General features: G+C 34.9%; 1 protein-coding gene across 1 annotated transcript in view; it reads right to left on the reverse strand.

The window, feature by feature from the left end:
• Window positions 1-1206: 1206 nt before the first annotated feature.
• The window catches only part of SEC24B (SEC24 homolog B, COPII coat complex component), a 47575-nt gene continuing 36360 nt past the window's right edge, over window positions 1207-12421 (reverse strand). Inside the window, exons 18-24 of the mRNA XM_074147349.1 lie at window positions 12162-12272; window positions 10962-11137; window positions 9262-9399; window positions 7041-7145; window positions 5857-5949; window positions 4037-4140; window positions 1207-2789 (exon numbers count right to left, since the gene is read on the reverse strand). Of these exons, the coding sequence (XP_074003450.1) occupies window positions 2675-2789; window positions 4037-4140; window positions 5857-5949; window positions 7041-7145; window positions 9262-9399; window positions 10962-11137; window positions 12162-12272 (842 nt within the window). The 3' untranslated portion in view covers window positions 1207-2674. The remainder of the gene's footprint in view (window positions 2790-4036; window positions 4141-5856; window positions 5950-7040; window positions 7146-9261; window positions 9400-10961; window positions 11138-12161; window positions 12273-12421) is intronic.

Raw genomic sequence — 12421 nt, forward strand, 5'->3', positions numbered from 1 at the left:
GAAAAGGGACACCTCCTGTCAGCACTTAAAATACTGAGAATTTGAACTGATCCCCCCAAATACTTGCTTAGCTAGGGCTGGAAAACATCTTCCCCAGCAAACCTTACATTTCTCTTTAAGTAGGCATGATTTATATTATGCAGTGTTGAAGGCGTCTTGGCAAGAGTTTAGTCCCTCTAATGGCTGGAGATCTTCTTTGGACAGATAAGAAAGCACGCTCCTTATCTCTCCTCCAAAATACTACTCAGTAGGCAAAATGCTTGTTGAGTTCCACAGTGCATCCCTTGGTAGGGATTAATCTTCTGGTGCATATCTTCTGGTATACTGGTGTGATCCAAACCATTTTAAGTAAAACTGCCTTCTGGATCCTTTTGCCATGCCTACAGAAACTCCATTGTTCAAAACGCTATATCCTGAAATGTTTCAAATTCAAGATATTTCTATGAGACTTTTAAAGATTTAAACTAAAGATCAGTCAGAATGGAGATGTGCTCTACGATTAGTAAAAAAATAACTAGATTCTCTGTGCCGGGTAATAACTTTACTGAACAAATAGCTCTCAAGATGTACTTTTCATAATTTTTATATACAAAAACCATAGAAGAATAAAGCTTTAAGTAATGGTTTTACAGAATACATTGCAATTAATCATGGCATAGTATATTCCCAGTTATTCGATACCAAGCTCACAAGTCAAGAAGCATCTATCATGGGGCATTTAAAATTGTAACATGCTCTTCTCATCTTTGCAATTACAAATGGTTTTTTAAGATACCCCACTCTTCACCAGCACTTAGCTTTCACCCAAAGCAAATTAATCTACAGACAAGTACTGAAATCCTGGAGGTCTGATTTAGGGACAACATTCAGCATCGCCTCAGACATTTATTACATGATAAATCAATTTACTAAATGGAAAGCTTCTCTTGAGTAATCTTTGGGTAACTTAAACACATTTAGTTAAGGACAACACACAAATTTAATTTATAAGGTATCTTCTCCAAACAGTGAGTTTGTGCTAACATGCAGACTAACACCACTTGCAGAACTTAATTAGTGCAGCTTTTAAAGCATTTGCCATCCATATCTAGTACTTTTTTTTTTGACTATTTGATTCAGGGGATATGGCAGTTAAAATGCAATGTTAGCATTTTCAAGGCTACTTTGAAAGAAAATGTAATCATACTAATCATCATTTAGTTTTTTGTACTTAATTATTTCATTGTAGTCACATTTCATTAGACCAAACAAATAAACAAAGTTCAGAATAGCAAGTATGAGTGATTGTGCTTTATGAATTATTTCTAACGTGCCTCTAAAAAAAACCAAACCAAAACCATCCCAACTTAACAACCAAATTTAAAAATCTAGGGTAAATCTATCCAAAAGCCCAAACCATTGAGTTACCAAAACGTTAGCACAAACAAGATTTCAGAAAGATGCAAGTGTGATTACATTTTGAATTTTGACATTTTAAAGCCTTTACTTTCACTGATGTAAGGTAGTTAATTTTTATACCCCCGCCTTTTTTTTTTCTTCTTCTTCTTCTTCCTTTAGAACACAGCAGAAATCAAATCATCAAGTGTGAGTAAATGATTACCCATGCTTACTCTAAATGGCAGACAACACAAGTTACAGAAACCTGGACCAAGACTACAGTAGTTTACAAAACGTAAAACAAGGTTAACAGATATGCCTTCTTTAGGATAATACATAAGAAGGGTTTTAGGAACTATATATCAATAGCTCATTTCAGACTATGCAGTGTTTTCTCCTCCCTTCCAGAGGTCTGTGAAATAAAGTGGTAAACATGTTCTCTTCAATAGACAGTTCAGTAAGAGTTTAGTTGCAAAAAGATTATACTTGCATAAATATAAAAACACATGATAAAGCAAAATATTTTAATTAGTAAGCCAATTATAAATAAATTCACCTAAAATTAACAGAAGAAGCAGCTATGTTCTTTCTACATGGACACTTCTTTAGCATGTTTTAATAGTCAACTTCATTGTCTAGCCTGGGACAAAACAATTCATCATTGAGCACTCAACAATTCTGCACACTGAGCTAAGTCTTTTTTTAGTTACATTTTTTACATTTTCTTTACAAATGTAATACTTATGTACATTATATATTTTATTTCTACAATTGATGTACTTTACTGAAACTCTACAACTTTCACAGGGAATTCGCTAAAGTCTTTAGTAAATATGAATCATTCCTTTTAAAAAGAAATTCATATAAACAACCAACATACAGCACTGCCCTTTGACATCTCTGTTAAGAATTTGGATCTGGAAGGGCTACTATAATAAACGTAAAAAAAAGGCTTTATCTAATTGTACATTTTGTTAAGAAATATCATCCCACATAGCTACGTAAATTCACCGGCTTGCAATAAACAGAGCACCATACCGCCGCACAACTGGAAACGCGTATAAACCAATCTGAAGTTTACTAGTGAAACAGCTTCATCGCTCCTAGCACTTTTAGACTGAAGTAAATCTGCAAAATTCTTTTGGAAATGTATACTTCTTTAGCTGTAAAGCTTCCAAGACAGTGCTGGTCACTGTATGTTGTGAAGAACGAGTATCCGCTTTTGTAACTTCCCATACGCTTCTCTTGGGCCATGTTTCTATCCGAAGTCGGGATTTTTCTTCTATTTATTCCTTGTTCACTTACAAATTTGCTGTTGAATATTAAGTAAGAATTCATAATATGAGAAAGCTGCTTCTGTCCGATCCTCAATTAAATGCTGAAAAAAATCTGTTTTGGCAGGGTTCTCATCTCTGAAAGAAGAGGGGAAGATATGTTAGTCCAAACATCGAGCAAAAAATTCACTGTAAATTCAAGCAGAGGCATAAGTTCTAATGAATTGCTTACTGTCCTTTTGAGTCTAAATTCAGTCCAAAGATACTACAATTGCAAATAATACAAAGTTTAGTAAAAAACCCTAAAGCTTGTAATACACTATCAAACAACAGCACCTTTTTAATAAGTATAAAATGGTAGAAAAGTGGGTGAAATAGCACTTAAAATATCTTGCAAAAACACACAAAAGTAAGCATAAAAATTATTTTGGTTTAGAAGCGAACAAATATGCTGGGGGCAATGAATTCTGAAAGGCTTAAATTAAATCCTGTAAAGATTAAAAAACTGGAAAATTTCCATCTCTGGTTACATGTAATCTCAGTGCCCTCCCCAGGTTTTCTTATTTGGCAACAGAACAGAGAAGGTAAACACGTCAAAGACCTAGTGTCCAAAATTATCACCCCAATAAAAATTTGCTGGGACATAGCAAATATTTGCTGGTGCACAGTCCTCTGTACTGGCATAGCAGAGCTTCACTGCAAGCTGTACTATTTATTATGGTCTCTCAGCACTACTCGCAATACAAGCAGCAGCCACAGAGCCAACAGTTGAAGAGCTTCAGTCCTATATTTAAATATTATTTATTTGAGTAAGGAAGTCATCATACTTTTTAAAAAATGTGATCTCCATCAGGCTCAGTAACCTGAGTACTCTAGAGAAGACAAATGTAAACTTAAGTATAAGCATTTTATAGAATTTAAACTTCTTTAAGCAGGTCGTGGCTTGAAAAGGCTTCAGAACTTGCTACATGTCATAAATCAACTATGGTCCTTATGGAGCTCAGTAACAAATACATACAATTATTAAACCATCTATGGATTATTAACCTTACTTGACTTTTTTTTTTAATACGTAGGTATTGAAATTATAACAGTTACAGCAGAAATTAACCTGGTTAAGCCCATTGATCATTCATTAGTACATTCTTAACAATATAAAAATATGTGGCTAATTCCTACCAATAAAACCATTAGTAACTGAATTTGCACTAGTATCAAAAATGACCTTTGCTGCTACGGGGTGTTAGATAATAGCACGATAGTGACGGAAAGAGGATGTTACTCAGTTTCTTCTGGGTCAGATATTCCCACTTTTCATCAGTGTCAGTCAGAAACTGTAACTACAAGATGCCAATAATTACTCATTATCTAACAGAAACACTTACTTTATTACTTGAAGAACTGGACTTAAAGGTCTGCTGTCTCTAAGCCAAGATATAAAAGATCGCGTCCGTTCTGAAGAAAGTGCATCTACCTCAGGAAGCTGCGTCTGGTTGAAGGGAATTGAAAGCAGTCATCATCTTTTACTATCAAAATTACTTTAATATCTGTTCTGTAGGAAGCAGTGCATCTTTAAAGACTGCCTTCTAAGTGCAGAAGATTTCAGAAAGTGAGCTCATTTAAAAAGTCATCTTTTCAAAATCCTGCTTTCGCAGTTTTCTTGCCTTTGTCTTCCCCTGTCAGTCAAATTCCTACAGGTTGCATTTTGCATCACTGAACAGATGAACAAAACATGAGGAAGTGAAATCTGAATTGTAAGCAAATTTCAACACAACGATTATATGAGACTATTGGGTTTGGGAATGAGCTGAAAAAAAACAATTAAAAAAACTTGAGCCATTCAATGAGCTAAATATGCCAACTCCTAGGCCAATATAACCATTTAAGACAATTGATATGACATAAAAGAATTGATTACAGATTTAAAAGTAGTTGCATTGCTACCTTCATAATAAACAAATGGAAGACATAATTTAACAGCAAAGATAACTTATTTATGTTAACTTTTTTCCTATGGTTATATAGCATTTACTATAATGAAAATGAGAGGGGAAAAAAACCAAACAATCATCCTTCCTTTATCTAAGTTCTTCTTGAAAACTCTCTTAACTAATACTTATCACCAGCTGATCAGAGGGAACAGTTGTAATTTGCCAATACAAGCAAAATACAAAACTCTGAACAAGCAGTCCAATTTTATAGCAGTCTTAAAGCTCATCACTCTTAACCTGTTTTTATAATTACCACTTGTCACTTACTTTTCCCCTTCATACTATGAAAGCTTTATAAGCAGGAAATATCTTCCTATATTTTTCTACAATGACTAACACATTTTTGGTACTATCTGAATATAACTATTTGATTCTGAACTTTATTCTAGAGTGTCTTAAAAGGGTCCATCCTTACCCATTGCTTGTTGACATTTTGGAATCACTACCCACAGAAGAGGGGTCGTCTTTTTAATCATAGAATGGTTAGAGTTGGAAGGGACCTTAAAGATCATCGAGTTCCAACCCCCCTGCCATGGGCAGGGACACCTCCCACCAAACCAGGTTGCTCAAAACCCCACCCAGCCTGGTGTTGAACACCTCCAGCTGTAATTGCTGCTCTGTTTCATGCACAAGACTAAAGGTACGAGTTATAACATAACCCCTCTACCAAAACACATATCCAAGGGTCTCTGATGTTCTAATATCTAAAAGCGTTTCTTTTTAATGTTAACTCAAAGCTTGGAAGATGAGCAAAACTTAACTCTTACCCTTTACTTCCAAGCCTATGCTATGATGTGATAGGCCTGTTGTCTTACACCAGGTTTGGAGAACACAAGACTTCTGAACACCATGATATCAATAACATAACTCATCTTAACAATTAACACGTCTGGATACATACTTTTTGTATTCATTCTATGAAGTTCCATCCTGTTCTTGTGAACCCACATGTACCTCCATAAAAATAATAAAAACAGTGAACGATTTTTTGGCATTCCATAGATGCCAAAATTTACATGTTTACATTCTTTCCTTGAAAGCATTTGACAACTTCTATCTGTCTCCTGTGAAGTTGGCAAGAGGTTAGAAAGTACCCAATAAAACCCCCCTAATTCATAGTTACATAACTAAAAACTGAAAATGCAGAAAAAAAAAAGATTAAATATAGATTCCAAATGTAAGCCATATACAGGCCAGCTCATTAACACACCTACCATTCTCTGTGGTACTGACGCATAGTTTGGGTATCCAAGAACATCTTTTATGAAGTTGTTATCACAGTTTTTTCCAATCCAAATGTAAAAAATCTGTAAGAGTTCAGAATCAGTTTTAGTAAAGGCCTTGCATACATTTTAGAGACAAGTGGTGATGTAACTGGAATAATACTAGAATAACACCTCTCATGCAAATGCATCGCTTGAGAGCTCCAGCTGCAATTCATATATACATCTCTATATTCATTATTTGTACGTTTACTTATTAATACATTGGTAGCATTTGGAAAAAAATCATTAGATGCCAAAAAAGGTATAGGTAGAATGCAAATACTGAAAGAATGGGGATGCAGGACATGCCTGTGTTGGAACAGTTAATGCACTAACTTCCCATGTTAGCTCCTAAAATGAAGGATCTAAAATTTTATGAAGTCACACCCTAATGTATCAGTTACTGCACAGTGACTTCCCAATCTAAACAAGTCATAAAGGCATCAATTATGAAAACACATTATAGTAATTATTTCAGACATCTGGAGACAGAAGCTAGTTTGACATTCACACTCAACCCCTGAAGTCATACGAGGTTTAAAGCACTTTCTAGACTGCCATTAGAGGATCACGATGTTTTATTCAAGTAGCATAATGCTTTATCCAATTAAACGTGTTTTAATATATTTCCATGAATACCTTAAATTGTATCTACAGATTTTGTTCACTCCCCACAATTCCCTCACTCTTAGAACTCTTATGTCACACAAGCCACAAATCATAAAATCACTTATATCTGTGTGTAACTGAGAAGATTCCTGCATCAGCGAGAAGTACTTTGTTAGAGACAGTGTAGTACATACAATTTAATAACCATTAAGAGAAGTTTTGGAAAGCAGAAATGCATTGTGTTTCCAGAAAAAAAACCCCAATTTAATGTGAACTCTTGGTATATTCTGATCAGCCTAGCATGGAAAAAAATTAACCTCTGAAGCCTTAATATGCAACCTCGAAGATAGTCCTCTGATCAAAATATGAAAGTCTTTCACTGGAACACAGATTACTGGCAGGTTACCTGAAATGCTGATTCACTACGCTGTTACTGTTGAGAATTCACTGCTTTTAATAATTCAGCATGCCTTTTTTTTTTTTTTAAAAAAAAAAAAAAGGAAGGTGTGAAACTGGAAACTTACTGAACCACAGTCCATAAGAAAAGCTCCTTCTCGTGTCAACTTCTCTGCAGACAACTTCTGAAGAGGTGGCTGAGGAACAACTCTGTCATTTACGTGTATAGTACTCTGTAACAAAAACCAATACTCAATAGCAGTAGAATATAAATAAATCCTATTTTTTATCTTAATCAGGTAAAATAAAACAGGAAAAACCACTGCTGATCTCTAGCAAAATTTTGAGGATTCTCACGTAACAAAATGCCACGTTAAGCTCTAAAATTATTACATACATCAAACAACTCTAGAATGTTACTTAAACTAAAGGTTACTTTATTACCTAAAAAAGAATAATGCACGTTCATTTCAGTTATGCATGTAACGTTTCTTATGCTATAGATGTGAGGATTTCAAAAGAATTCTAGTGTTTACACTTAGATTTTCCACAAACAACCTCCAGAGATTTTCTTCCAGTGCATTCAACTTCACTGGAAATGTTGCAAGAAGAGAAAAACATGAAATTATTCTATTCCTTATAAATAGTATTCTGCATTCAAGTAACAAAGTTCCTTGATTTCCTGCCTGAAGCTATACATGGGTTTGTCCAGAGCACTATGACTGAACTGATGAAACACATCTGGCTGTAGCAGTAACATCGTTAAAAATATCCCCCCATCCTCTCCAGCAGTAAAAAATACCCAAACTAACAATAAAAAACTTCAAACCCTCATATTCAGGTTGGTCCCCCCTCCAATACAAAAATAGGCTGAGTTTCTATTAAAAATCTGCGAAGCATTCTGCAAATAAATGTTGGGAAAAAACAGTTTAGAGACTAAGCACATCTCCACATGGTAAAAGATTATTTAAAAAAATAATCACTATTAAAAAAATTCCATATTTTAATGCAATAGATTAGAAGCTTTTAGGGATTTATACATAATGATGAAAATCAAGCTACTGAATTCCACTTGGGAAAGTTCCAGGCTTTACTCAATGCCCTCAAGAATCAAGTGTTAAGAGAAAAGAAAACCAGCAAAACCATTTTAAAAAATCCTGCAATATATGTATCATCGAATTTTAGGAACAGCCTCCGTCACAAATACTTTAAGCTAAAGTAGTACTAAACAGCAGATTAGCACTCTGTTATATGATTTAAAATGTGGTTTGTCAATTGAGTTGAGTAGGTCAAATAATCCCTACTTTCTGTATTATTCTACTAGAAATAACTGAAATCCTTTGCTAATAAAACCTGATCTCCCAGAGACACTGCTGGCTCTTTGCAGCGCTTGCATAGTGAATGTAGCCTTTCAGCATAAGTTCCACAAAAAACAGTTAGCTGAAGAAGCTGGCTTCTTAAGCACTGGAGGGGGTTGGGGGGAGAGTATAAAAAGACTAACTAATCCATTCCACTGAAGAACAGAGTTTAGACACGCACATGTGAGTTTATGAAATACCTTAAAAGAAACTTTGAGACTATAAATAGCTCACAGGTTGTGCGGAACAATACCAACCGTCAGAGAAACTACTCAAGTTACCATATAATCTTGTATGACACTGAAAACCAAACTCCTACATATACTTTTCCAAAGCTAGTGACTAACAACCTCATGAAAAGTTACTTAAAAAAACCAACTTATTTTTGCAATTGCAACTAACTTTGACCTCAATTAAAATCCCATCTCACTTCTTAATGTTAAAAAAAATGTACCTATTTCCTAGGCTACCTCTGTAAAAGGCAAACTAATAAAACCTGGTTACATACATGAAGTACTTCCTCGGTCTGATCGTGACCATCTAGAAGTACAATTGTGTTTCATCCACAGCAGTCTGAGAAACCACTGGAAGTTTGTTATTGCAGGCATCTTTATCTAGTTTCAGTATACAAAACCGAGAATCCTCCACTAAATCTACTTTTCATCCATTTCCCGCAAACAGTTCTAACACACAAAACCACACTGGCGATGTTTCCAATGCATACAATCTTCTCTGCTTTCTTTGTGTAATAGAAAAACATGGGATTATTGCGGTCACTGAAACAAGGTGAAGTAAAAACAAAGTTCTGCTCATAACACACTACTGTACTTCCAATTCAAAACTCGAAAGTTTTTTCTTAATTTTTTATAACCTATGGAAAAACTGAATTTACACTACAATAACAACTTTTAATTAAATTATTGCAGGACAACATCAGGTTTAACAGACCATTAAACCCAGAAGATGTTATAAAACAGGCTTCATGCATTACCTCATCAATCAGCTTGTCTATTCTGTACAAGTTGGGATGTATCATTTTCATCAAATGAACAAGAGGCTGGCTCTTCATCTGGCACATCGCATACACGCGATCATCCAAGCGTGTACTCATGCCTGTTCTAAATGCTTTCTGTAAGAGAACAGTGTTGTTACTCAAATAAATCCTGTATTTTATGTCACACCTAAACAGTACACTTCAGATTTTTTGAAAGTGTCAAGCAAAGATGGTAAAGCTTTTGTAAAGAAATGCATCTTATTGAGACGCATTAGAATCTCAGTCAAACAAAACTTGAATACAATACCTTTTAAAAATTAATCCATTCTCCCTCCTTACTAGTGAAGGAAACTAAAAAAAAAATTTTCCCCAACTATGTAAATTTGTATGCGATTGGGTCAGCATTTCTCATTTTTGTTCTTGACAAATGTTACTGGCCTGTGAAACTCACCAATGAAAGTTATTACAGGAAGATACGAGCCTAACAGAGGTCAAAAAAGATACTTCTGTGGATAAGATGAACTCAATTTTTAAACTGGTAAGAATTAAATATTTAGGAAAAGCTTTGGAAGGGAGATATACTTTTGTGTTTTACAGCAGAAACCAGGCTCTCATAGGATAAAATTTTTTTGGTAACCTTTTCTACTGGATTTTTCAGATCTCCTTCAGAAGTGATCAGTAAACGATCACTGTTAGAAGCAACACAAGGGAGTAAGCACCATATTCTGATTCAATGCAGAATATTCCCACAACATAGCTAAATACATCAGTCCTCTTCCCCTTGGCTACCACAAGTGTTTTGGTTTCTCTACATCCCAGGCTTTTTTATTATTAGCAAGGATAATAAAAACCCCAAACCTAAACAACTTCTTTTCTCAGCCACTCTTCCGTCTTTTACATGGATCCTCTTGGTAATAAATGGTCTGTTTTTTACCCACCATTAACTGTATTACTTATTTGGTACTTGCTTAAGTATGATTAGCAAGTACCAAATAATACTGATTAGGATCAGCATATTGGAGGCTAAAGTAATCACTAAGCCAAAGAAAATAAGCTATTATTATGATTGAATTTCTTACCAAACTTGCACAAAAGGTTTATTCACAATAAAAATACACAGAACAGTCAGACATGAAAGTCTTTGAGCTATGAGATTTATTAATAACAAAACCCTGCAGTAAGTTCTCTTTTTAAGTATCACGTTTTGCAGTACAAAAATACTAAAAAGAAGAATTAATCAAAAAGCAGTAACTACTTCTATATGAACTTTAAACTATATCACTTCAGTTTAGTTAACAGGTTTAATTGCATCTCCACGGAAACTAAGTACAAAGAATATGCATTGAAAAATATTTGTTTTTTCTTCATAAAATAAAATTGAAGAAGTATTAATCAGTGGTGTCCAACAATATGGGCAACACCAATTAGCTGCCGAAAATCTGGGAAATGCCAACCGTTAAGATATATATTTTTTTATTTTCGTTGTAAAACAAGACGAAATACAAAAATTTGAAATCAAGTAAACGATAAACGGTTCAGGCACTAATAATCTAAAATAATCTAACATAGTTATCTTTAACAGGATAACCCAATTTTCATATGGAAAAGCGTAGACATTGCTTGATCTAGAGCTGAAGAATCCCTCAAATGGAACAATGAATTAAACATCAAACATTAATCCACTAGATTATACATACCTGTTTGAGAAGGGCCAAAATATACAGTGGAAACAGCTTGAGGGAATTTGGTGCTATCAGCATGGACTGCTGGAGATTTGAGGCAGTTGACATATACGCTGCCAAGGAGTCTACCACGGCATTAACTAAGGCATCTCTTGCATCCGAAAGACTAGATGAAACTGAGCGATCCACAGCTATTGGGTTAGAAGGATACAAAAAGTTATCAGAGTTGGCCTCATTTATTCCCTTGAATTTTGAAAATATCAGTTGTGTTTTGGAGTGGTATTTTAAGATTTAAAAAGAAACAAACAAACCACACCACAAAACACACCTGTGGTCTTAACTGTTTTTAGGAGTAACTAAGACTATTGCCCATACGGAAACTCACTAACTCACTTTCATGAGGCTCAAAAAATACAGTGTGGCTGATCCCCACTCTCTAGTTCCTACTCTTGGAGAGTTAAAAAAAAATGTTTCAAGCTGTGGTATATACTCGAGACTAAATATAAATATACAAATAACTTAGCTATTGCTGAAACTTTCTGCTGTCCTACCTCCAAGATAAGATTTGCAGCAATTATTTTTGATTTTTTTTTTTCTCACAAGAAATTTCTTCCATTATTTCAATGGCATAATTATGAGTAGTGTAATTATGATTAGTGTTCCTCTGCTGAGAAAGGGCTGCAAATCCTTTGGTTGGAGGAAGCCACCTGCTGGACTGAATGCGCATTTAAGAGGAGGTACAGAAATACTATTTTTTTCTTCCAATTTATTTGACTATAAATACACAACATAGCATACACTAAAAAGCTGCACACAGCCATACATGTTCACAGTAACAGAGATCAGTCTATGAAACGGCTACTTATGATCCACATGTAGGGGATAAGTAAGAATCCTCAAACCAGCAGTGACAGGATAGAAGCATAGGAAAATAATACATATCCTGGACACACTTGTCAGAAATTCCCCTTCAGTCTTCAGCAACTCACTAAACTGAATCACTCTGTTCCATAACTAATCCTAGAACGCTAAAGTTTGAGATACCACGATGATGATCGTACAAAAAATAAGTTTTGATCCGAGTGCATTATGATTCTTTGTCCTTTAATAAACTCTAGAGAACAATGTAAGAAGGCTCTCCTTTTAAAAGGCTAAAGTCAGCTAAGCATTTAGACTAAGAAATATCTCATTTGAATCTTCCTGGTCTGTACTCACCCATGTTTGCTAAGAGGCATACAACAGCTTGTACATCCGCTCCTGCATATACATCAGCCAGTGAACTTACTACAGGCAAGCAAAGCGTGTGCACTCGAATTCGACGTTCACCTAACAAAAATAAGTAGAAATCGTTACGCAATAGCTCCTGGTAGAGGTATATAAATTCAGTCATTACAACATATCTCCTCTCATCTAAGATGCACTCATTTTGTAAAAACACACCAGTCCGAAAGTTGCTGTAACACTATCCCTCGTTT

The sequence above is a fragment of the Numenius arquata genome, chromosome 5, assembly GCF_964106895.1.
Source record: "Numenius arquata chromosome 5, bNumArq3.hap1.1, whole genome shotgun sequence".
NCBI lineage: Eukaryota > Metazoa > Chordata > Aves > Charadriiformes > Scolopacidae > Numenius > Numenius arquata.